This window comes from Equus przewalskii, chromosome 14 (assembly GCF_037783145.1).
Source record: "Equus przewalskii isolate Varuska chromosome 14, EquPr2, whole genome shotgun sequence".
NCBI lineage: Eukaryota > Metazoa > Chordata > Mammalia > Perissodactyla > Equidae > Equus > Equus przewalskii.
This window is the reverse complement of record NC_091844.1, coordinates 44,127,361-44,154,706: the sequence shown is the minus strand read 5'-3', so window position 1 is coordinate 44,154,706 and position 27,346 is coordinate 44,127,361. Positions and strand designations below refer to the sequence as shown.

Genomic DNA, 27,346 nt, shown 5'->3' with positions numbered 1-27,346 from the left:
TAAAATGGTTGGAAATTTGGTTAAAGAAAATTCAGTTAGATGAATCTATTAGTATAATTATAATCACAGAACCTGATGTTACTGAAAATCTACAAACTAGTGTAGAAAATAAAGTTATACCTTAAAAATAATGATTATATGGTAATTGATGTATAATCTAAACACCTTACAAGTTCAAAGTAAATAAAGCAAACATGAAGTTACCAAGGGCTTATAATATAAATCTCATAAAAACCAGCATAGCACTGCATATTACTTGGTATTACCTGATTTCAGTTATTGTAGCGGTATATACTGCTCCAAATTCTAATTGCTGTTCTTGCTGTAAGTGCAAAATAAGCCATAAGATTCATAAAGAAAACAGAAACAAAAAGTAGAAAAAAGTGACTATTATAAGACCTATACTTACATCATCTTTGCAGATTTCAGTAATGAAGTCTCTTGCTTCATGCATAGCACTGGGTGTTGGTGCAAATACAGAAAATGTTTCTTCATCCACCTGACTAATAGTTACACCTTTTAAAAAGATAATTTAACACATTAAAGTTAACTTGCTCATTCCAGTTGAGACTAGTCTTAAAAGCAGATATGAGAGCAGGGGAGTGACCTGGAAGTAGCTGAGCATGGTTGTGCTGTGTTTAATCACTGCTTTAGGAATGAAGGGATTCATTCACCAATACACATTGCACACCTCTTATGTATCCAACATTGGGTTAAGCCCTGGGGATATCACAGTGAGCCAATGTCCCTGCTTTCTTGGAGTCCACAATCCGGTGGCATAAAGTATGTCAAGTTCCAATTTTGGAAAGTTTGGTTTTGCTCTCTTAATTATGAGTAAAAACTATACTAGAACCCTTTCCTCATTTTTTCTTCTTTCTCCCTCTTACCCTTTAGAGTGGCAAACAGATGAGGGACGAAATCACGTCAGTTTCTCAATCTTAAGAACTGGCTAAGGCAACTCTGCTTCTCATTATCCTTCAATAACCTCAAAGCTGGTAAGTACTAGATGACCCAAAGGTTGCTTCCAGAAAAAACAAAGGATGCTATTTCTACATATACTGTTTAAATAAAAGAGTCTAAATAAGACTAAGTGAAAAAGGAAACATTTTTCTAAATGTTCGATTTTAAAATGTTGGAAAACACTGATGAATTATATGTCATCCTTCTTGAATATAGTTAAGGATGATTGTTTGCTGATTTATTAAGAAGCATACAGAAAACTTACAGTAGAGACATGTCAGTGTTATATCCTTTTCTCTTGGTCTTTCATTTTTCAAACATATATTTTTGGAACAACACAACAGGGATAAAATGGCAAACTTACATGGTCTAGCATTAAATAAAAAACCTAAACTTCATACAACTCTTACCTGTTTCAGCCTGAAGTTTTTTTAAATGATATCCACCTGGTCCAACAAATTTTGCTCGTTTTGATAATGGAACCTGAATGGTTTCTGAAATGTAGTACAGAGAAAAATATAAATAGTTCAAATATATATATATGAAGCTAAAACATGTCCTGGTCACTCAGGATTTTTTCTTTTGGGCTAGACACATGTAAAACTATTTCAGTATGAAATACAAAAACAGTTTGTTACTTGACTAAAATTATTGAAAGTTCTCATGTCTAAGAATGTCCCCCTAAATTTAAAGTATTTTAACTATAAAGGCATTTAAAATATTTTTGTTTTGTGTATGGAGTTAAAAAATATGTAAAAATAGTAATATACTTTCATATATTAATGTTTACCTTATCATGAATTCACTGATTTTTTTTTTTTCTTTTGCTGAGGAAGATTTGCCCTGAGCTAACATCCATGCCAGTCTTCCTCTATTTTTTAGTATGTGGGCCACCATCACAACATGGCTGCTAAGAGAGCAGTGTAGGTCTGCACCTGGGAAACAAACCTGGGCTGCCGAAGTGGAGTGTGCTGAACTTAACCACTAGGCCACCAGGACTGACCCTGAAATCAGTAATTTTAATATATTACCTACAAGAGGTCCATTTTCTTTTCTAGATGCTCGAGGTTTTGAAATAGTTTTGTTCATAATCTGTAGTATCTCCTTCTTTGCCACTATAAGAGATAAAGCATAATAAAAATTATAACTACATAAAATAAATGTGATTAGATATAGCAGTATTCTTAGTTTTTATGGAGTAAAATCCAAACTCCTTAGCTTAATAATCAAAGCTCTTTACATCTCATTTACCTTGACAATTCTACTTCAATTTCCTTCTCCATAAATCCTATCTTAGAGAGTTACTGAATTTGTAAAAATTGAATTTTCACTGGTCTCCCACTTTGGTCGTTAGTCATATGCCCAATAACTTAATCTTGATTTTGGTTGATCATGAAGTTTCATTTTCTAAAGCAATATTTTATAATAAGCCTACTTTTTATAATAAGCCTAATGGGAATTTTAATTCCCATTAACAAACTAAACAATGATAAAAGGAGAATCAGGCGCACTGGCTTGGTTTACCTGAGGCTTGTTGAATGGCCTCCATTACAATTTTTATTGGTATTCCAGGTAATTTAATATCAGCCTAATATGGAAAAGCCAAAAAATTACATAAATATTGATTCATGACGTTATTTAAATACTACAAAATGAAACAAAACGTGTGTCAAAATACCTGTAATGCAGTTATTCCCTTATTAGTGCCAGCTATTTTGAAATCCATGTCACCATTGTAATCTTCAATTCCCTTAAGGAATTTAAAAAATTATGATGTAGTTTTAAATAAAAGCAAAATTCACCCAGTCATTGTAGAGGAATTAAAAAAAGATAGCTTTAGAAGTAAACTGTGTCCTCTGAGACTACACACAAAGAAATATCTTCTACATTAACTACTGCTTTCAATTTGTGACTTTTTTTAAGTTACAAATATCTCATCAGAAAATCACTTCATTTTAGATCGATCACATTTCCCCCCATAAATGCATTAAGGATTAATTTATGATCATCTTAAAGTTAGCCATTATGGATATTATACTGTAATATATATTTTTAACTTACATCCTATGAAATCGAAGGCAAATATGCAGAGGGGGAAAGTAAGAACAAGGACCTCTATTTCTCAAGTATTAGCATTCTTCTAAGCATATGATGCTTGTAAAGTATGTATAATCTTCACCATTAAATATTTGAAAATGTGAATATACTTGCCAGAATATCTGTCAGCAAACGATAATCTTCTATTTCACCCTTGTCAGGATTGTTTTTGGTGACCAATCCTATTGCCACACCTGCAACAGCAGTTGAAATTGGAACCCCTATAGTTGAGAAAAAGAACGTATGTCATGTGTACATCAGCCTATCACACATATTTATCATTCTCTTGACATTTATTTTAATATAAGTGGATGGTGTTCTAAACTGACAACCATCAAAACTAAATTGGAAAGGTCTTAGTAAGTTATCTACCTCATTTCTTCTTAAACATACAATAAAAGCCCCTGAAAACAATTCTAACAGGTAATCATTGTTCTCAGCAAAAACCTCTTTAATAATAACAAACTCAATCAGTTTCTTTGCCTTTTTGCTTTTAGTGCCTTCTTTTTGTTTTTTTGAAAAGTAACCATGTATTTGGTAAATCCTTCCAGCCTGAGCCCCTCAGTCTACCTCCCCATGATAGCCACCATTAGGTTTTTTGTGTATCCTCCTAGAAAATTTCTTTGCACAAGTATAAATCTAAGTGTAATCTTTTATTTTCTTTACTCATGGAAGCATACTAAATGCATTTATTATTCTATATCTTGCTTTTTTCACTTAAAAACATGTTGGGTATTGATATATGACACCACACAAAGCTCTATCTTATTCTTTTGAATGGCTGCATAGTACTCCCCTTATGTGTTTATCAGCCACACAATAGAAGTGGGATTAGTGAGTCAAAGGGTGTGTGGATTTACATTTGTTATACCATCAAACTGCCTTCCAAAGAGTGTAGCATTTTAGACTTTTATCAGCAGTCCATATTCTTAATTCTTGTCAAATCTTTTACCTTTGACCATCTAAAGGGTAAAAAAGATGGCTTAATGTTTTTAATTTGATTCCTGTTTTTATGAGTGAGGCTAAACTTTTTTTTCATGTTTATAAACATTTATATTTCTTTTTCTGTGAACTGCCTATATTCATGGACTTCAACCATTTTCCTTTTTGGTTGTTAGTCTTTTTCTTACTGATTTATTTGTAAGAGCTCTTTCAATATGGGCAGATCTTCATTAAATATAAATGTAGAATATTACAGTAAATCAAATATAAATATGAAATATATTATTTCCTAGTCTGTTGACTTTGTTTATTTTGAGTTTTTTTCCCTGTATAGAATTTTAAAGGTTATATGCAATCATGGATTCTGGATTTTGCTTAGAAAGATTTTTGCTCTCCAAGATTTTGATAAAATCTTCCATGTTTCACTTCTTAAAGTTTTAAGTTGTGATCATTTGGAATTTATTTGGTATAAAGGAGTGTGGTAGGGATCTTATTTCATGTTCTCTAAACAATCTTACTTACGCCCACAGTTTTAACTATCACCTATAATGCTAATGACTTAAAAATCTACCTCTCTTGCCTAGTTTCTCTTTGTTAAGGCCTGGATCTGTACAGCCAACCTGCCTGTTGGATATCATCAGCTAAATGTCCCCATATATTCAAAATTTAATCACCCCTAATAAATCCTTTTTCTCCTGCATTCCCTATTTTGGTTGAAAGCAACTAAGACACTCATGCCAGAATCAACACTTCTTTCTTCATTTCCTATATCCCATCAAGTCACAAAGATCTGATTAGTCTACCTTCAGTCTTTTTGGAAAGTTGTCCTTTCCCCTAAATGTTGAAATATCTATTGCCACTCCTTTAGTCCAAGTCCACATTATTTCTTGCCCTGGCAAAGTCTCCCTGTCTGGTTTCCCAGATTTTAGTCTCTCCCCCAGCTCCTCTTCTCTCCCATTCTATCCCCTAGTGTTTCATCTAAGCTGGGAAAAACCACCTCAACAAAAAAAAGGAGGCAGATTCAAATCATGTGACTCTTCTACATAAAATCCTTCAAATTCCCCATTATCTGCTTTCAGGAAATTTTTATACATGTTCTGTGATCAAAAAAGTTTGGAAAATATACACATACTTTTCCTAGAGATTCAGTATTCATATTAGCATATTAAGGTCTATTTAACCCATATTAAATAAATCTGCCTAACCCTACTGAAATGTACTTTAAGAACACATACTTTTTTCCATACAATAATCAACATTCTGTGGAACACTATTTCATGGAATATTGAGTTGGAAAATACTAGCTCTAAGTTCAAACTCCTTAGCATAATAATGACCTTTAAAATCTGGTCCCAGGGGTTGGCCCTGTGGCCAAGTGGTTAAGTTTGCATGCTCCCCTGCAGCGGCCCAGGGTTTCGCTGGTTTGGATCCTGGGCGCAGGCATGGAACGACTTGTCGGGCCATGCTGAGGCAGCGTCCCACATGGCACAACTAGAAGGACCCACAACTGAAATATACAGGTATGCACTGAGGGGATTTGGGGAGAAAAAGCAGAAAGAAAGAAAAAAAAAAGACTGGCAACAGTTGTTAGCTCAGGTGCCAATCTTTAAAAAAAAAAATCTGGTCCCAGTTTATTACTTAATCATTTCTTTCGAATACATTTCAGAAACACACTACTATACTGCTTCATAACTTTGCACATGCTATTTCTTTCACATGAAATACAGTCCCTGATCCTAATCTGCATGGTCAACAACTACTCAACCTTTAAAACCAGATGAAATGTAGCTCTCTATAAAGCCAATTACCTTCAACCTGCTTCTTCACCCATATCGTACCTATTTGTGCCTTGTACGTATTTGTATTCGCTCTCTGATCTGTTAGTATCTTTGTTTTTGCACATGTAACCTTTTAAAAAAAAGGGTACCATTTGTATCCCTGGATATAGGACAGTGCCTGACGTAGGGCATGGCAAGCACTCATGTATTTGAATTGAATTGCATATGTTTATTGGCTTTTCCCACAGGACTTGACATTGTCAAATTTAATTTTTTTATATTTGGCTTCATGTATTTTTTATCCTGTTAAGATTTTTTTAGAGATTAAAGTTATCATTTAACATATCAGTCACCCACTCCTTTATATTGGCAGGCCCATGTTCTCAGTCAACTCAGTAACAAAAACATTGAAAGGGACAGGGTTTAGGATGAAGCATTTCTAGTATTCCACGTGAGACCCCTCTCCTACCTACCGATCAGATTAACCAATCCCCTGTACTCGTCCTACAAGCAGATATGATTGGTGTGCCTATCACACAGTCTCAATTTCTGCATCATTTACACAAGGATCATAAACTGCCAAGCTTAACTCTAGATATACTACATTAACAGCATCCTCCTTGTCCACTTCAAACCTAGTAATATTTTCAAAAACAAAAATGAGTTTACTACGGCATGACTTATTTTGAGTCCCTTCTGCTTCCTTCTATCCACAGCCCCTTCCGTTCTTCTAAAATACTTATAAACCATTCTTTTTATAATCTATTTAAGAGTCTTGCCAAGGGTCACTGTCAAGTTCACTGGGTTATACTTTACAGAAAATACCTATCTTTCAAAAGTAAGAATTTCTTATGTCCTTGGTATGCTAGTTTCTGTGATTTCTCAAATACTTCAGTTATCTCATTCTGAAGTTCTCATCATTACTTAGGACGGATTTTGTCTAGATCAAGAGATCTGACTTCCTTTAAAGCAGTTAAAGACTCTCTTATGATCTCCTTTAATTTTATCTTTCAGTTCACCTTTCTCAGGATTTGTTCTGTTTTCCAGTGTGAGCTTGGAAGACTAATGAATGCAAGCTCCATGAGGACAGGGACTTTGTTTTGTTCACTTGTGTCCCAAGAGCTTCATTTTTATTCACTTGCATCGCAAGAGCTTAGATCAGTACTTGGCACAGAGTGGGCATAAAGATTTGTTGAAAGAATGTATGAAGGCGAATAAAGGAATACTATTTTACCAGGTACCTTAAATATCAGATTATGTTTTCCTTCCACTGAACACAACTAGAAAGTGCCTTTAATCGCCTTTAGCTTTTTTTGCTTTGGCTTAAGTTTTAATCTTTCTGGATAATGTTTTTATACATTCCCACCATTCTTTTATTTCATCTTTGCTTATGTTGTCCTTTCTGTATTTCCATACCTGTACCGTAATGTGTAAATTTATAGGGAACTCCTTGAATGGCCTCTTGAGTGCCTGTAGGTTCCTTTTCTCTTTCTTCTTGAATAGCAGCATTGGTGACTGTTTGACAGAAACTGTTTTCAGAGCTTCTTAACATACTGACTTTCCCTTTTGGTGTTTCAGACCCAGAGATTATCCTGAACTACTTGCAGTCTTCCTTTCTAAAATTCTGTGTATACTTCTTTGAGGGGCATTGTTCTTCTTATGGCTTGCATAAATCAACTGGAATATTACATGGTTACTTTCCTGGGTCTTAATACTTCTGCTTGCTAATCCAAACTTCCTTGGTGAATGGAATCAATTGTGGATCTCGCCACCTTTTGGAAGGTGAGAAAGCTCACTGGGTAACCAAGGCTAGTAAATAATTTTATTCTACTGCTTTTAGCCAAAAATAAGAATTCCAGCAAATACCTTTATAGTTGAAGCTGCAGTTTGTAGCTATCTTGCTTCTGGCCTGGTTTGGTAATCTGTAATCTGGCTTCTCCAAGTCTTACTAAAACCCAGTTTTAAAGAAATCTTGTATTTTATACTAATCAAGTATATATAAAGCATTAGTAGTTTTGAGACATAATTCTTTTACCTGCATCCATTAATGCTAAACTTCCGCCACATGCAGATGCCATAGAAGATGATCCTATAGAAAGAAAAAAAAACCTTGTTTTATAATATTCTGATTTTTTAAAGTGTAGAAAATTGGGGCCGGCCCGGTGGCACAGTGGTTAAGTGCACACGTTCTGCTTCTCAGTGGCCCGGGGTTCGCCGGTTTGGATCCTGGGTGCGGACGTGGCACCACTTGGCATGCCATGCTGTGGTAGGCGTACCACATATAAAATAGAGGAAGATGGGCATGGATGTTAGCTCAGGGCCAGTCTTCGTCAGCAAAAAGAGGAGGACTGACAGTAGTTAGCTCAGGGCTAATCTTCCTCAAAAAAAAAAAATGTAGAAAATTGTTACTATTGATTATTTCCTTACAAATATTCAATTGTAATATAAATATTCAATATTTTTTCCGTCTTTCTTTTTAAAAGCACTTAAGGCAATCTCTCCTAAACCACAAAATACAGAGCTGCATGGTCCAATATGACAGCCATTAGCCACATATGGCTACTAAATTTAAATTAATTGAAATAAATTCAGTCCCCTAATTAGCCAGCATAGAGATCGAGAACTTCCACCATCACAGAAAGTTCTATTGGACAGCACTGCTAGAGATTATGATTCTAAGAAACCTCCCAGAAGAACCAGCATGCCTTTTTTGTTGCTTAATCAGAAGGCAGTTAAAGATACAGAGCTCTGGCTCTCTCCTTAGGCCATAAGCTATAGCCTAGTCACACCCAGTAGAGAACAGAAAGTCTAGTTTAAATTCTGAGCTTACTCTGGTATTTTTTTTTTTTTAAGTATCTATGACCATCTGATCTGTGTCTGCTACATTTTTGAGAACTCTGTACTCTTTCTGCCTTTAATGACCATATCTTGCCTTGACCTGAGGACTGATGTTATATTTAAATTTGACCTTTTAGCCTAGCCTCTCTGTGGTGTCTGCTTATATCTGTGACATCTGACAGGTGTCACCTGCCTAATGGATCACTCTATTTTGGCCCTTCTTCTCTCTAGGCTGGGCTTGTTCTATGGCATGTGTGTAAAAATAAAGAAATAACCCAAACTGGATCTATTATAACAGATATGTAAAGAGAAATATTTGTTTTATATTGCTTTCAAAACAATTCATTAGCTAAGAACAGAGATTCAAACAAGTATATGATTAAACACATTTTTCTCTTGCAGTGGGCTTGGGCACTGTAGTAATAAACAATGTAACATTGCTTATGAAAAGTTAAGAATATATAACAGGGAGTTTGGTCTTTTTGACTAGGATAAGCATTTCAATACCATACCATTTGACTCTAGGACTTCAGATGTGACTCTTATGGTGAAAGGAAAATCTTTGGGAATAACAGGATACAAAGCTTTCTCGGCAAGAGCACCTAAATTAGAATAGAAAATAATAAGCAAAAAATGTACTAAGTCTCTGTAAGAATACCATATAGGTTTACAGATTTGTACTCACCATGCCCAAGTTCTCTTCTGTTTACACCAGTGACTTTGCCAATTTCATTTGTTGCGTAAGGAGGAAACTTGAAAAAAAAAAAAACACACACACACACATATATACAACTGACATGGAAAAATATCCAAGATATATTACCAAAATAATAAAACAGTTACAAAACCAGAGAATCCCATTTTTGTTAAAAAAAAAAAAAGTACATTCATATATATACAAAAAATGTCTGGACATCTAAAATATAGACCAGATTGCTAAAAGTAGCTATTTCTAGTGTGTAGGTGAATCAGGGTGGAAGTGGATAGTTATGTGGATTTACATTATAAATTTTTATAATGTTTAAATTATTAACAATAACAAAATACTACATTTTTGTAATAAGAAAAAATATACACATATTTAAAAAGAAATGCACACTGAGGAAACAGAGATCTCTTCCAATCAGGCTTTTACTTTAGCCAGAGGTTGCAAACTGTTTTATGTGACCAATATGTTCTCTTAAAGAAATATGAATTAGTTGCGCTCATTTAAAAAATTGGGAAATTTCCCTTAAAAATCTGGAATTCCAGTTTAACAAAATAATTTTTGAAAGGAGTGATGGAACTGAATCTGATCAAGCCTCTGGATCTAGAGCTCCATTTGCAGGAGACAGAAGGACAGAGAAATATGTTGAGCTGCATCATGAGTGTGCAATAAGCAGCACCCAGACTATGGGGGAACTCTACAGGTCAAACGGACCTGGAGCTTCAATAGAGAGACTGTAAAGAAAAGAATGTGATGGAAGAGAAACCTGTAGATTAAGACAGACTTAAAGAAATAATAGATTTTTAAAAATGGACAAGACTATAGTATCTAGGGATGTACACTAGAAGTGCAAGAAAGTGATTACTATAAAACTTAGGAGCGTAGTTACTTTTAGGGGAAGAAGGGTGTTGAGACTGGGAAGAAAAACACAGAGGAGCTTCTGGGGTGACTAGCAACCTTCTATTCTGACTTGGGTGGTGCAAGGCTGTCTGCCTTATAAAAACTCATTAAACCATCCTTTGTTTTATATAGTTTTCAATATCTTTATTTTACATTAAAAATGTTTAAAAAAAGGTAATGATAATGGCAGTAACAGCCCATATCCTTCTCCTGCCGTCTCCTCCACCTTTCCCCCCAATAATCAGCTAGAGCTGCGTTTGCCATAGCTACCCTTTTTAAAGACTGCCATGTGCTCTTCAGTTTATGACAAAGGATGAACTTTACTTAGTTACAGTTCCTCTCTGACTTCTGGGTATATCCAGAACAGGATATTTATAAGGGACTCAAGACCTATGAAAATCTCCAGGTTTCTGGATATTCTCTAGAATATTCCATGAAATATTCTCCATAATTATAGCAGGTTCAACAAAATTGAGATCTTAAGTTTAAGATTCTCGGCAGCGAACAATGGTCACTCAAAGGTGAAGCAACTTGCTGTTTTACCCTAGCCTTCCAGTGTGGATGCTTCAAATACTAAAATTAAAGTATTATATGTTGTGTCTGGTCCTTTATGATTAGTTGTGAATAAAGTCAATCACAAACTCAACTATATATAATGATTTCAGATAAAGTAAGCTGACACTAAATACCTCAGTACTTTTACCACTAATCAACTGAGTAAAAATATGAACATTTCAATGAACTAAAGGGAGAAGGTGATTTCCCAGTTGAGGTATTTGAAAAGCCCCACTTTTGTTTGACACACATGTAAACAGATAAAACTCTTTCTTGACTAAAACAATATTGTCCACTATATTTTAACTTCTTATGTATGGCTCAGAACAGGAAGTTGCTGATTGGAAAGCTACTACTTTTGTCTCTAAATCCCTTCTGTATGCAATAGACAGCCTGCAAATCTACCTTAACAGATATATGACAAAACTAGCATAGTAAAATGTTAATGGTAGAACCTAGGTAGTGGGTATATGGGTATTCACTGTAAAGTTCTTTCAACTTTGCTGTATCCTGGAAATTTTTCATAATAAAACGTTGGGGGAAAAATTCACCTTACCTCATAGTGCAGCATAAAGTTTTTATCATTTACTCCACTACAAACAAAAAGCATAATATTAAAAACATACAGATACAAATTTATTTCAGTAAACAACCAAAAAAGATTTAAAGGGATTTTAAAAAACAATGGGGTATTAAAGAGAGTTGGTCTGAAATTGAAAACCAGGAGAATCAGAAGGATGTCAGAGACAGTATTTTTTCTAGGGCTTATGAATGAATTCTATACAGATTTAGGAAAACAACTTTGCTTCAAATACAAGCACTTGAATATCCAGATTTGAATATTAAGACAGTAGATACATATTTTTTAAGCATTAATAACTGTCAGAATCCTAAATGTTACAAACACATTAAATCTCAGAGTTATGATCTTTCTCCCAGTCAACATGTGAAATGAAGATCAGTAACTGAAATGATATAGCTGAGAGCAATCAGGAGATCTAACAGGCAAAGATCTTCTCAGGGTTTGAAAACAGAACTCTTGTGACTATATCTAGAACAATGGGGAAGATAAGGATGAGAAGAAACAATTCCTTTCCTGAAGCAGGAAACCTGATTATCATTAACTGACGAAAAGACAGGCACATGAAGGGTCTTAGCACAAACAGTGTCCCCTTTTGGTGAGATTACAAAAGGCACCTCTCTGTGCAGAGGATTTAGAAAGTCTTGGGCTAGGACTGAATCTGCATAACCATAAACTGCAGCCTTGGGAAAAGAAATCTAAAAACTAGACTCCTTCAGATGACTAAAGGAATCATAGATTTGGGGAGCTAGAGAGGAGGATAGGGATCATTAGCGCATTACCCACACTTTACAAAATGAGGAAACCAAAGACCAGCATGGCTGAGTGACATGTGCCCCCTCACTTACATAGGTTACAGTCCTAAGACTAGAACATAAAGAAGTGCCCTAGCCAAGCCCAGTGCTCTTTCTTATGAAGCTGTGTTGCCTCCTAGAAAAGAAAGGAGTCAAACTGAAGAAGGGCAGGACAACTAAATTTTGGCCCAGATGGGAATTAAAAATACAGACAAAGGATAAGAGCTACCCCAAAGAGCATTTTGATTATGATGAGCAGTCCAGCCTTATACACACAGCTGCATTGTCAATTTTATCTGATACATCAAAAACAATTAGTGATGCTATCCTGAAGATACTAGCGATTATCCTCATCAGTTGGCTGTAGGAAGAGGGAGGCAGAGGTCCTGTGGTCTTCCAAGATCCTTAACCAGGGAAAGGGAAGCAACACTCTTAGGCACTGTGGAAAGAATGAACTGTGGCTGTGAGTCCCGGGACTCTGATGCAGTAATGTTTGGTGGGGATTGTAATACAGATTCTCATCATCTAAAATTGATCAACATGATTTTACTGCTGACTTTTTAGGAACAGAGGAGGACAGCTAAGTATTTTTTAACACAAATTCAAATGTGGCTTGGGATTAGACAAAGTTTTTTCATTTACTAACAGCTTCCAGATTCTTTTTAGCAACTGGGACTCTTGCTTATTTATTTGCTCTCTTGTTTACAGTAGAAAAACCTATCCATTTAAGATTACCCAGGAAATCTGGCCTGAGGAATGGTTCTGGAGACAGAGCTAAATATAGTCATATAAAGAATTAAATGGAGTCACCCCTGATGGCCTAGTGGTTAAAGTTCAGTGCTCTCCCCTTCAGCAGCCCAGGTTCAGTTCCCAGGCATGGAATTACATGACTTGTGTGTTAGTAGCCATGCTGTGGCAGAGGCTCACAAAGAAGAACTAGAAGCACTTACAACAACTAGAATATACAAGTATGTACTGAGGCTTTGGGGAGAGGGAAAAAAAAAAAAACGAGAGAAGATTGGTAACAAACGTTAGCTTACGGCAAATCTTTCCCAACAACAACAACAAAAAAACCTTCTACAAAAAAAAGAATTAAATGCTTTACCAATATTTGTTCCAACCAATGAGTTAGAAGACAACATAGCAAAAAAAAAAAACCCCTTGAAATTACTATTATTTAAACAGAAAAATGAAATACAGAGATACAAGTTTGAAAAGTAATGAATAATATACCATATGAGCTTCAATTAGATACTAGAACATCATAACCAAAAATAACTTACTTTATAGCTGTTATTATTCGGTCTGACTTAATACTGGATTCTAATGAATCAAATGTAATGGTACAAAGCACCTAAAAAAGAAGAAAAAGAATTCCTCAGACTTTAATTTACTAACAACAAAGATGAACACTAAAAATATTTGAAGAACCAAATTAGCTCTTAAAGAAATGGAATAAGTACAGTCTATACAAAGCTTGCCATGGTACTTAATACAATAAACATTTGTTCATTCTATAAAGTTATATGTAAACCTCAATAACAATAATCCAAAAGTAAACTACGTATCACAGACTACAACACATAGACTGCAAATGTAAAGCACTATACTAGGAGTACTAGGGGCAGAGGACAGGAAGAGGAAGGAATATTTATAAAACCTGACCATAAAGGAAGCCTCAATAAACATTGAGCCAATAAAATTGTCTGCTTAAAATTTAAAAAAAAAATCAATCTTCTTTGGAGAGATATAACATAACCCAGAGACTCTACAATGTATTAGTCACAATGTTCAGGAGGCAACCTACAAAAAAACAGGAAATGGTGCCCATTCTCAAGAGAAAAGACAATGATTAGAGATTGACCCTAAGCTGATTCAGATGTTGGATTAACAGGCAAAGATTTTCTTTTCTTTTTTTTGAGGAAGACTAGCCCTGAGCTAACATCTGCCAATCCTCCTCTTTTGCTGAAGAAGGCTGGCCCTGAGCTAACATCTGTGCCCATCTTCCTGTACTTTTTATATGTGGGACACCTACCACAGCATGGCTTGCCAAGCGGTGTCATGTCCACACCCGGGATCCAAACTGGTGAACCCCGGGCCGCCGAAGGGGAATGTGCGCACTTAACTGCTTTGCCACTGGGCCGGCCCCAGACAAAGATTTTCAATAACTGTTATATTCAAGGACATAAAAAAGAACCAATGGAAATTCTAGAACTGAAAAATACATTATCTTATAATAGAAAGGAGATGACAAGAGTCGGTGAACATGAAGATGGATTAATGCAAACTGCCCAATCTAAAGAATAAACGGAGGGGCAGGAGGAAGGAAAAGAGTTTCAACACCTGTGGGACAATATCAAAAGGACTAAAATATGTACTTGCAATCACAGATGGACAGAAAAGAGAGAATGAGGTAGAAAAAGTACTTCAAGAAACTGGCTGAAATTTCTCAAGTTAAATGAAAGACACAAAATTATGGGTTCAAGCTCAGGAAACCCTTAGCAGGATAAATACAAAGAAAACCACACTTTTCATAGCCATACTGCTGAAAATTAAAGACAGAAAATCTTGAAAACACCCAGACAAAAACAATAAATAACATGCAAGGAACAATGATTTGAATGAGTCCTGATTTTGCATCAGAAACACTGGAGAAAAAAAGCAGTGGAACCATCTTTAAGTGCTGAAAGAAAAAAAGCATTGACCCAGAATCTATATTTAGCAAAAAGATTTTTTGTATGTAAAGGCAAAATAAAGACATTTCAGATAAATGAAAAATAAGAATTTGTTGTCCGAAGACCCATAGGACAATACTAAAAGAAGTCTTGTCAGATGGAAGGGAAATAATACTAGATGGAAACTTGGATATTCAGGAAGGAAAAAAAGCATGAGAAATGATGCAGGTCAAAATAAAAGACTGTCTTTTTCCTCCTCTTTACAATATAGGTGATTCTTAAAAATAAAAGTTATAACATTGCCTTGTGGCGTTTATAACAATGTGGATGTAACTCATAAGACAACTACAGCATAGAGGATGGAAGGAGGGGCAAATGGACCTAAATGATTGCAAACTTTCCTCATTTTAGGTGAAGTAGTACAAAATTAACTCCAAAAAGACCATGAACAGTTAAGGATGTATACTATATTCTCTATAGTAACCACTGGAAAATACTGTAGAGGTATAGCTAAAAAGCAAATAAACAACTTTAAATGGAATTCTAAAAAAATATTCAATAAATCCAAAAAGAAGGCAGAAAGAATAGAAAAACAAAAAACAGAGGAAGCAAAAACAAATAATAAAATGACAGACCTAAATTCAATCACATCAATAATTAAATTGAACATTAATGGACTAAACACTCCAGTTAAAAGGCAGAGATTATCAGAGTGGCTAACAAAAGTATGCAGAATATCTTAATGGAGTCACTTTGAAAACTTTATTAAAAGGCATAAAAGAAAACCTGAATCAAAGGTGAGATAGACTATAGTCATTGTAAAGACTAATTAAACTGTAAAAATATCATTTCTCTCTCAAATTAATCCATAAATTCAGTACAATACCAATCTAAATCCTAGAGAGATATGTTTTCATAACTTGATACAATACTAAAATTCAAATGAAAGAACAAATGTACCACAATAGCTAAGACAATTTTGGGGGTCGGGGGGAGAATAAAAAAGGGAGGATTTGCTTCTCAGATATTAAGACATACCCCAAATCCATAATAATTAAAACAGTTTCACACTGGCCCAGGAAACTTACAGAACAATACAAGAGAATATAGTTAAAAAAAGTATTTATAAACTTTGAATATGGTAAGGTGACATTACAAATCAATGGGAAAAATGAATTATTACTAAATAATGTTGTAAAATTGGCTCACTCTGGAGGTTTCCATCTCACACTGTGTATAGGAATAAGCTCTAAGATAGATGAATAGTCTAAATTTGATAGCTAAAATAGAAAGTTAATAGAAAAAGTATGTGCATAATTTTTTGACTTTGGGGTAAGAAAGGATTTCTTAAATAAGACTTTAAAAATACAAACCATAAAAGTAAAAAAGGGAAGGATTAACTACATCAAAACTAAAGATTTCAAGTTCACTCCATCATATTGTAGACTACCACAAGCAAAGTTAAAAGGCATATGATGGAGAGGGAGATGATACATACAAATTCTGGTTACAGAAAAGGATTGATATTTAAAACACAGAAATAACTGAAAAATAGTAGGAAAGACAGTAAATCATATTAAAAAAAGAAAAAAAATTGGCCAAAGGATATGAACAGATCATTTACAAAAGAGCAAACATGAACCAGGGCCATCACATTGTTCAACTCCAGGGACTGTATGAAAAGAGTGCCCTGGAGGTGTACAGACCTGAGTGTATGGTTTTATACAGTGACCATGTTGACTGGCTATTATATAAAGAGATGCTCAGCCTCACTTGTAATCAGGGAAATACAAATGAAAGCAAAGACATACCATTTTGTACCCATTAGTTGACAAAATTAAAGTAGCAATTAACATAAGAAAAAGAAAGAGGTATAAGCATAATACCATACACAAAACAATGGATACAGATATATGTTAAATAGAAGAGAATGGGTGCCTATTTAAGGGAAAAGAACAGGACTGAGGTACAGGCTACATGGAGAAAACAAATGAAGACCCTGAATAGACCAACAATGACAATATGCCATAAACTCAGGAGTATGAATGACTCAATTTTCCGCACCTAAGGTTAAAAGAAAAATACAATAAAAATACCAGATAATTCTGGAAAATGCAAAGCAATTTATAGTGACAAAAGCCGATCTGTAGTTGGCTGAGGAAAGGGAGGGGAGCAGGAGGAAGGGATTATAGAGAGGCACAAGGAAACTTCTGGGGGTGTTTGGTATGTTCATTATCTTGACTGTGGTGACAGTTTCCCAATTATATACATGTAAAAACTTATTAAACATACACTTTAAATATGTGCAGTTTCTGTACGGCAATCGTATCTCAAAAAAGCTGTTAAAAATCAGATATTAATCTGAATAGATAATACATTCTATATGATAAAAACCTATAGCGTCTACATAGTGTACTTCTGTTAGATCTAATCAAGCAATCCTGAATCAGCAAACAATTGTAGCTTTTTATATATCTTACCTGTGTTTGTCCCCTTTGAAATAATGCTGATCCATGAAGAATTTTAAACATATCTACCTCACAATTTATGTTCCTAAGTGAAGTTAAATCTCGACCATCACACCTATAGTAATAAAGGAAATAAGCATGTAAAGCAGTGTTGGAAATCAGAAAAATCACATATTTTCTTTTTATCCCTACCAGGAAGTTCTCAACCCCAGTTGCAAATCATAATCACCTGTAGAACTTTAAGAACTTTAAAAAATAATACACATACCTGGGCCCGGGCCCCACCCTAAGTCCCAGTGAATCAGAATCTCAGGGTTTGTGACCCATATACCTGTATTGTTAAAAAGCTCTGCAGGTAATTCTGATGTGCAGTCAGGGTTGGGAAGCACTGCTCTACACATGAGACCCACAGAGCGACAAACACATCCACAAAATCCACACACTCTTCTCATGTGAAAAAACCCAGTTCCTTAGTTTGAGCAAGTTGCCACTTTCAAGGCAACCTAACAAAGAAAGCACACACTTCAATTCCATCAAAAAAGGATACATTTACCTTTTGTATTCATTCAAAATAATACTTCTAAAAACCTCCTTCGAGACAACGTTGAAGGATTCTATTATTTCATATGGATCAACCTCTGGAAATTTTTCTATAGAAGAAAGACAAACCCAAACAAAGGTTTTGTTTTTTTGGAAGATACAATTTCTCTTAAGTTCACAGTATCAAATGAATTAACTATGGAAGTAAACCAAGGGAGCTGACTCTGAACATTAAGTCCTCAGGCAAACAAAGCAGATAAATCAAATGTTCCTCAAGTAGGAGAGACACAAGTATTACACCTCCAATGTATTGTTATTGGAACTTAGTTTGCTTTCTACCAGAACAAATAATTCCTTGAAATCAGCTCTCTATTGTATGTTACCTGGAGAAATTCAGCTAACCATATTAAGAAAAGCTCTAAGTGATACTTTTAAAGAGTAATCACCTTCACTCTTTGCTTTAGGAACTTTTATCTTAGTCTGCAAATAGAGGAATAATTTTCTTTATATATTACAAATCTCTAACGACTGTTTTTTTAGTTAACATTTATCAGGTTCCTTCATGACCCAGGTACATGTTTCTTTTTTAATGCCTTTAATCTTTACAACAACTTATGAAATAAATTCTATTATTAGATATAATAATATCTATTATTATCCCCATTCTACAGAAGAAAAAATAGGCCTAAGAGGTGGAATAAATTGCCTGAGATCACACATGCAGTAACTGACACAGCTGTGATCTGAATACAGATCTGTCTGCCTAAGCTTATGCTTTTAAAAATTTTAAGCTACTTTATCAGTTGATTTATGCCAAGTTTTTCAGCACTGTTCTCTCAAGCATTTGGTTTATTAAATATAACTTTAAAGTAATCAGAACATTAGAAATGGCCACAGAAAGATATATTAAGTATTGTATCTTCATCAGGCAAGAATAATTTTAAATATTATACTTCGACATGAACTTTTATGCTTTAACTGGGTTCACTTGGAGAGGAAAATAATTAGTAACAAAACATTTAAAATATTATCCTATGGGGGCCGGCCCTGTGGCTGAGTGGTTAAGTTCGAGCGCTGTGCTTCAGTGGCCCAGAGTTTCACCAGTTCAGATCCCAGGCGCGGACATGGCAACCCTCGTCAGGCCACACTGAGGCGGCGTCCCACATGCCACGACTAGAAGGACCCACGACTAAAATATACAACTATGTACTGAGGGGATTTGGGGAGAAAAAGCAGAAAAAAACCCCCAAAAACCGAAAAAACAAGATTGGCAATAGTTGTTAGCTCAGGTGCCAATCTTTAAAAAAAAAAAATGAAGATATTCTACTATGTATGATATAAACACAAAATCACTTTTCTTTTTAAATAAGGCAACAGGTGTTATACAACTTCTCATGCTTAACAGGATGAAATATAGTGAAAAAAGACTAACCTCTTTCAACGGCAGTTACAAGTAATGGCCTTAAATAGCAATGCTAACAGGAGAGTTTTTATCTTAAAACAGGATACTCAGGTGAGAGGATATTCGTCCATTAGCAGAAAAATTAACAAGAACTATATGTCATGCTTGGTAGACATTCAGTTTGTGTGTGATTGATATTATACAATAAAATCCTTTGCTTAATAATTTCTAGAGAGCGAAATTCTCTAAAATCTAAACTTCACAATTCCACATAATATCAATAACAATGATAACGGTTAATGTTTATTGAACACTTGCTATATGCCAGACACAGATGTAAATGATTTACTCCCCATGAACTAGATATTACTAGTTTTTCAATTTCACAGATTAAGAACTTAAGAATTTTAAAGAATATATTTCAGGTTTTCAAATGACAGGATACAAAGATATTCATGTTAGAGTCTAAGTGTCTGATCTAGATTAGGAATATTTCACATTCAACATTTACTGGTGCCCACTCTGTCAGGTGCGGTGCTGACCACATTCCTAGAAGTTAATTTAACACTAACTTTGGGACATATCATTATTGCAAATTTACTGAAGATAAAACTAAGGAGCAATGAGAATAACTGATTTCCTCCAAATCACACAACTAAAATTTAAACATCTATTATTTCCTTTAAAGATGTTTTTAAATTAAAAAAAAATTTACCTTTTAGTTGTTCCTCTGTATCTAATCTTATCTTGTTAACAGCTTCATCTCTGGAAATCTAAAAGAAAGTTGAGATTTAGTTATTATATATACATGGCAACGTTTAACACTTCTATTTTTAAATTATTATACAATTAACATATTGTAATAGTAGTCAGATCTCTCTAATGGCAGTATTCTTTAAAAGATTAGAACTGGTTATTGATTTACAAGAAATATTACCTGTTTAATTCATTCAAATATATTTACACACTTCCCTAAAACTTGTATTAATCAACAAAAGGAGAATGGAGAAGCAAACAGGCTTTTATTTAGCTTTCTGTTTAGAGATTTTTCATAAAAATAGGACTAACATTCATAAACATAATTATGTGATTTATGACAAAAAACAATTCCCAGAACCGAATACAACAATATATCAAAAAGATTATACACCATGATCAAGTGGGATTTATACCAGGGACACAGGGATGGTTCAACATCTGCAAGTCAATCAACGTGATTCACTACATTAACAATATGAGAAACAAAAACCACATGATCATCTCAATACATGCAGAGAAAGCATTCGACAAGATCCAACATCCATTTATGATAAAAACCATCAATAAAATAGGTATAGAAGGAAAGTACCTCAACATAATAAAGGCCCTATGTGACAAACCCACAGCCAACATCATACTCAACGGACAAAAACTGAAACCCATCCCTCTCAGAACAGCAACAAGACAAGGGTGCCCACTTTCACCACTCTTAATCAACATAGTACTCGAGGTGTTGGCCAGAGCTATTCGGCAGGAAAAAGAAATAAAAGGAATCCAAATAGGCAATGAAGAAGTAAAACTCTCGCTGTTTGCAGACGACATGATCTTATATATAGAAAACCCCAAAGAATCCTTAGAAAAACTATTAGAAACAATCAACAACTACAGCAAAGTTGCAGGGTATAAAATCAACATACATAAATCAGTACCATTTCTGTATGCTAACAATGAACTAACAGAAAAAGATCTCAAGAACTCAATCCCATTCACGATCGCAACAAAAAGAATAAAATACCTTGGGATAAATTTAACCAAGGAAGTGAAAGATCTATACAATATAAACTACAAGACCTTCTTGAAAGAAATCGACGACGACATAAAGAGACGGAAAGACATTCCATGCACATGGATTGGAAGAATAAACGTAGTTAAAATCTCCATACTACCTAAAGCAATCTACAGATTCAACGCTATCTCAATCAGAATTCCAATGTCATTCTTTACAGAAATTGAACAAAGAATCCAAAAATTCATATAGGGCAACAAAAGACCCCGAATTGCTAAAGCAATCCTGAGAAAGCAGAACAAAGCTGGAGGCATCACAATCCCTGACTTCAAAACATACTACAAAGCCACAGTAATCAAAACAGCATGGTACTGGTACAAAAACAGATGCACAGATCAATGGAACAGAATTGAAAGCCCAGAAATAAAACCACACATGTATGGACAGCTAATCTTTGACAAAGGAGCTGAGAGCCTACAATGGAGGAAAGAAAGTCTCTTCAACAAATGGTGCTGGGAAAACCGGACAGCCACATGTAAAAGAATGAAAATCAACCATTCTTTTTCACCATTTACTAAAATAAACTCAAAATGGATCAAAGACCTAAAGATTAGGCCTGAAACAATAAGTCTTCTAGAAGAGAATATCGGCAGCACACTCTTTGACATCAGCTTCAAAAGAATCTTTTTGGACACCATAACCCCTCACATGAGGGAAACAATAGAAAGAATAAACAAATGGGACTTCATCAGGCTAAAGAGCTTCTTCAAGGCAAGGGAAAACAGGATTGAAACAAAAAAACAGCCCACTAATTGGGAAAAAATATTCACAAGTTATTTATCCGACAAAGGGTTAATCTCCATAATATACAAAGAACTCACACAACTCAACAATAAAAAATCAAACAACCCAATTACAAAATGGGCAGGGGACATGAATAGACATTTCTCCAAAGAAGATATACGGATGGCCAATAGACACATGAAAAGATGCTCATCATCACTAATCATCAGGGAAATGCAAATCAAAACTACACTAAGATATCACCTTACACCTGCTGGAATGGCAAAAATATCCAAAACCAAGAGTGACAAATGTTGGAGAGGCTGTGGAGAAAAGGAAACCCTCATACACTGTTGGTGGGAATGCAAACTGGTGCAGCCACTATGGAAAACAGTATGGAGATTCCTCAAAAAGTTAAGAATAGAGGGGCTGGCCCCGTGGCCGAGTGGTTAAGTTCACGCGCTCCGCTGCAGGCGGCCCAGTGTTTCGTTGGTTCGAATCCTGGGCGTGGACATGGCACTGCTCATCAAACCACGCTGAGGCAGCGTCCCACATACCACAACTAGAAGGACCCACAACAAAGAATATACAACTATGTACCAGAGGGGCTTTGGGGAGAAAAAAGGAAAAAAATAAAATCTTTAAAAAAAAAAAAAACAAAGTTAAGAATAGAAATACCTTATGACCCAGCCATCCCACTACTGGGTATCTATCCTAAGAACCTGAAATCAGCAATTCCAGAAGTTCCATGCACCCCTATCTTCATTGCAGCATTATTCACAATAGCCAAGTCATGGAACCAACCTAAGTGCCCAGCAACTGATGATTGGATAAAGAAGTTGTGGTATATATATACAATGGAACAGTACTCAGCCATAAAAAAGGACAAAGTCGTCACATTCACAACAACATGGATAGACCTTGAGGGTATTATGTTGAGTGAAATAAGCCAGACAGAGAACGATGAACTCTTTATGACTCCACTCATAGGTGGTAGTTAACATATGGACAAAGAGAACTGATGGGTGGTTGCCAGGGGAAAGGGGGGTGGAGGGAGGGCACTAGTGGTGAAGTGTTGTACCTACAACATGACTAATAATAATGTACAAGTGTAATTTCACAAGGATGTTAACTTTTATAACCTTAATAAAAAAATATATTAAATATATATTAAAAAAATTCCCAGAACAATTATATAAGAAAATTCAGGTATACCTACTTTATCATGTTCATAATCCGTAAAAACTGCATAGAGTCTTTCCATGGCGAGTCTATTTTAAGCACAAAATAAATGTCAGCATATTTGGAAACACAAAGCAGTGTCTATCACAAACAACACTGAACTATTTAATAATAAACATTTTATAAAGAATTAGAAATATGTATTGCTCTTTAACATTGCTAATATGATATAGAACATAATAATATGCTATAGAACATAAATTTCTTTCTCCCTCCCTCTCAGGGGAATCATTCACACATGGTACTATGCCCTCCCTTCTTAATTGTTTAATTAATTTCACCTTAGATTTTTATTATTCTCTCTCTCTCCACACAGTCTCTCTTTTTTTAACCTCTTGCTTTTTTTTCTTCTATCCATTTTGGTTGTTATTGCAGGCAAGTCTTTTATGGGGAACAGTTTATATAACGTTTTAATTTCTGATGGCTCTAAGACTGATACTAAGGGAAATACTAACTTTTTCAATTTATTTCAAATAAAATGAAATAACTTTCTGGTGATCATTCACATTTACTGAGTGCCTGCCTATGTGCAGGCACTATCCTAAGCACTTGGCATATAGTGGTGGTTATACTTGATTTCTTTTGGAGAATCTCAACAATTTCCTTAGATATTCAAATATTTTACACTTTATTCTCCTTTTCCTTGACACAGAGAGAAATGCAGATTATCTGAACATTGAACAATAAACTCACTCCCCCTTTCATTACAGGTTCACACTTAGGCCCTTAAAGAGGGATGTGGGTTTATCCTTTTGAAAGCATTAAATTGGTATTTATAGCAATGACTCTTAAAATGTGGAAGAGTATTACTTAAGAGGTAATGCATGGACAGTGCTTCCATTAACTCTGGTGACAATTTCATATTTTCTTTTGTACAAATGTTCTTACTTATGAGTGTGTTTCACAATCTCTGGCGAAGGGATAAATAACTTCTGAGGTGTCCTCTTGGTAACACCAATTTCTTTTACCAATTGCTGGATGCCCTGTATTATTTGTTGTGTATATTTTACTCCCACTTTGATAGCATGGCAAAAGTCCTGCTGTAAAATGTTCTCTGCAGAGGCTTCCAACATGACTATTTAAAGGGAAAAAAAAAAAAAAGATTGCCATTGAACCTTTTACCAATATAGTATTTTCAAGTACCATGACATGACATAAATACTACAGATCAATTTTGTTTATTAATGGTATATACAGCTTTTTGATTTCTTTCCTCAGAATCAACATACTTCCAAAATGTGAACAGTGGAGGATGAATAAAGAAACCTTGATATTTGAAGTTAGGTTTATATTCTTCTTAAATTTAATGAGGGATTTCTCATAAAAAATGAAACAGAAAAGAAAATAAACTATGCATATTGTTTTTTCTTTTGAGGAAGATTAGCCCTGAGCTAACTTCTGCTGCCAATCCTCCTCTTTTTGCTGAGGAAGACTGGCCCTGAACTAACATCCATGCCCATCTTCCTCTAGTTTATATGTGGGACACCTACCACAGCATGGCATGCCAAGCGGTGCCATGTCCAAACCCGGGATCTGAACCAGCGAACCCCAGGCTGCTGAAGCAGAACATGTGCACTTAACCGCTGCGCCACTGGGCCAGCCCCTACATATTTTTTATAACAGCTTTATTAGATATAATTTAAATACCATAAAATACCACCTTTTAAAATATACAACTGCATTTATTTTTAATCTGTATTTGAAATGAAATTTAAAACTATCAGCACAGTAGTTATCCAATAAATGTTTCCTGTTTAACAATTATTTAATGTGATCTTCCACTTAATTCTGTCATTGTCACAATGTCTAATGCTTAGACAGGTGGGGAAATCTTTGCAGTGATACTGTTTCAAATAAGCCAACCAGAAGGCCCCAGCTACTACCATAAAAAGGTTGCTTTTATTGGTTTTGTAATAGTAAAACTCCTATGTAAAGCAGGGAAGCTCCAAGGTAGGGTTCTAGTATGGTATCTAGCTAAAATCTTCTATTCAGCTTTGGCTTTGGTTTCTGCAAGGCTGAATGACTCTTGCCTACTTGTGTGTTATTTCTGGCATTTCTCAACTTACATAAAGTAAAAGATCATAGTAGTGCATATTTACCATCATATGTAATATGTTTAACCACAATCATGTTGGTTAAGATTTATTATTATCCAATAAGTCACTTCTGAGGCATCTAGGTATAATCTAGAATGAAAAAAAATCTCCTTATGTTCTTTATACTTTGGAATTCTATCACTCAATTGAAGCAGACCTATGAAACTATACCAAAGATCTGACATTCATGTCATCAGAGTCCTGGAAAGAGAGGAACAAGATGGCAGGGCTGAAAAGTACTGGGGAACAAAATAGCTGAAAACTTAACAAATTTGGCAGACATAAACCTACAGATTCAAGAAGCTAAAGGAATCCTACTTAGGACACATCACACACCAGAAAGACACATCACAATTAAACTTCTAAAAGCCAAAGATAAAGCAAAATATCTTGAAACCAACTAGAGAAAAACGATACCTTACCCATATGGGAAAAGCAATTCAAATAACAGCACATTTATCATCAGAAACCATGGAGGCCAGAAGGAAGTGGTGTGATATTTTTCAAGTGATGAAAAAAAGAACTGTCAACCCAGAATCCTATATCTAGTGAAAATATTTAGGAGTGAAGGGGAACTCATGATATTAGATGAAGGAGAACTAAGAAAATTTGTCACCGGCAGACCTACTCTAGAAGAATGGCTAAAGGAAGTTCTCTAAACAGGAAGGAAACAATAAAGGAAGAAAACATATTAGGAACATATTAAGCAAAAATATGAGTAAATACAGTACATTTTCTGTCTCCTCTTGAGTTTTCTAAATTATGTTTGATGGTTAAAGCAAAGCAAAAATTTTAACAATGCCTATTGTGGTTCTAAATGTAAAGGAATATTAAAACAATTATAGTGTAAATGGGGGAGGGTAAAGAGAGTAAGATTTCAACACTTCACTTGAGGTATGAAGAAACTTCCTCTGACACCATGATACTGAGATGGTTATCTTCTTTTTCTCATCTGTAATGTCATGACATCCCTCTCACTTTCACAGAATTAAATTTAAGATTGAAAAAAATGTATGTAACATATGTAAATTTCACCTCAATAAATTGATTTAAAAAAGAATATTAAAGGAATATGGTCAAGAAAATGAATATTCCTCAAATAAACCTTGTTTTCACCAATTAAACCTCAAAGCAATTCATTTTTAAAAAAGCTTTAAAGGAAAATTCCTTATAGTTTTGAGTGTCTGGACCTGTGCTGTCCAATATGATAACTACTAGCCTTGTGTGGCTATTTACATTTAAATAAATTAAAATTACATAAAATTAAAAATTCAGTTCCTCAGTCCTCTAGCCACATTTCAAGTACTCAGTAGCCACATATTCAGATATAGAACACTTCCTTCATTGCAGATAATTCCACTGGAGAGCACTACTATAGAGGCTAAAAATTTAAACAAAAAAGCTTGTCAAAATGATTGCTCAAAATTGTTAACCATTTTCAATAGTTGAAGATAAAGGACTTTTAAGATTAGTTGAAGCTATGAATTCTAGATACAAATTTCTTCTTAAAAATTGTTACTGGTATACTTTTTCCTGAATTATATCCTAGCATACATAGAAAGATTAGTGATATTAAATGCACCAGTTGAAAACAAGCATCTAAATAACATTGTGCAGAATAATGGTTGCTGAAGTAATCTAGCAGCTGACAGCACAAAGAAACTATTCTTGCCCTATAAGGTCATGCTTTAAAGATTCAGATTACTAAATAGTTTTATAATGAAATGGTGGCAGTTACTCTTTTGTATTTTTGTATCCCAGAAGTTCCACAATGGTGGTATTTGACTTGGGCCCAATATTAACTTTAACACATAAACATGGGGTCAAATGTATGTTTGGTGCACCTTTACAAAAGCACAGCGAGCTAGCTGAGTATCTTCCTGGAAATAGTGGAGGCTGGTAATTTCTGAAACCAGTCTTCTTACAGTTTGGTTCTGAATCACTCTCAGCCTCCCTCCAATTACTCAAGACTACCTTCTGATGGTTTATGCAGTCTCTAGAGTCTCATTCTTCCATCTAGAGAGCAAAACGGGAGACCAGCCAGCTGGAAGCCTGCCTACTGGGTTTCTATGGCATGGCATAGATGCAGTAAAGATCTTAGTTCATTCCTCCAGTGTCTACTTAAAATTAGAAGGGTTCAAGCTCTAAGGCAGATAGAGGCTATATGACTGTTTAGAAGCAAGTGTACTTCTGTGTCTTAATGATAATAGCAGGTATTAACGGTA

The 27,346-nt window shown here is 34.9% G+C and overlaps 1 protein-coding gene and 1 long non-coding RNA gene across 8 annotated transcripts in view; one reads left to right on the top strand and one right to left on the bottom strand.

Annotated features, from left to right (window-relative positions):
- Positions 1–27,346, top strand: part of LOC103546256 (uncharacterized) — a 389,543-nt gene that overhangs the window by 28,142 nt on the left and 334,055 nt on the right. For all 6 annotated transcript variants that reach the window (XR_011526081.1, XR_011526080.1, XR_011526078.1 and 3 more), the window contains exon 2: positions 895–995. This is a non-coding gene — a long non-coding RNA (uncharacterized lncRNA). The remainder of the gene's footprint in view (positions 1–894; positions 996–27,346) is intronic.
- The window catches only part of PNPT1 (polyribonucleotide nucleotidyltransferase 1), a 46,352-nt gene that overhangs the window by 5,979 nt on the left and 13,027 nt on the right, over positions 1–27,346 (bottom strand). For both annotated transcript variants that reach the window (XM_008512716.2, XM_070572657.1), the window contains exons 9-25: positions 23,914–24,100; positions 23,003–23,054; positions 19,951–20,008; positions 17,847–17,943; positions 17,306–17,408; positions 13,434–13,504; positions 11,333–11,369; positions 9,301–9,367; positions 9,128–9,217; positions 7,813–7,866; positions 3,172–3,278; positions 2,639–2,710; positions 2,485–2,548; positions 1,992–2,075; positions 1,371–1,454; positions 410–516; positions 267–322 (exon numbers count right to left, since the gene is read on the bottom strand). In XM_008512716.2, the coding sequence (XP_008510938.2) occupies positions 267–322; positions 410–516; positions 1,371–1,454; positions 1,992–2,075; positions 2,485–2,548; positions 2,639–2,710; positions 3,172–3,278; positions 7,813–7,866; positions 9,128–9,217; positions 9,301–9,367; positions 11,333–11,369; positions 13,434–13,504; positions 17,306–17,408; positions 17,847–17,943; positions 19,951–20,008; positions 23,003–23,054; positions 23,914–24,100 (1,390 nt within the window). The remainder of the gene's footprint in view (positions 1–266; positions 323–409; positions 517–1,370; positions 1,455–1,991; positions 2,076–2,484; positions 2,549–2,638; positions 2,711–3,171; positions 3,279–7,812; positions 7,867–9,127; positions 9,218–9,300; positions 9,368–11,332; positions 11,370–13,433; positions 13,505–17,305; positions 17,409–17,846; positions 17,944–19,950; positions 20,009–23,002; positions 23,055–23,913; positions 24,101–27,346) is intronic.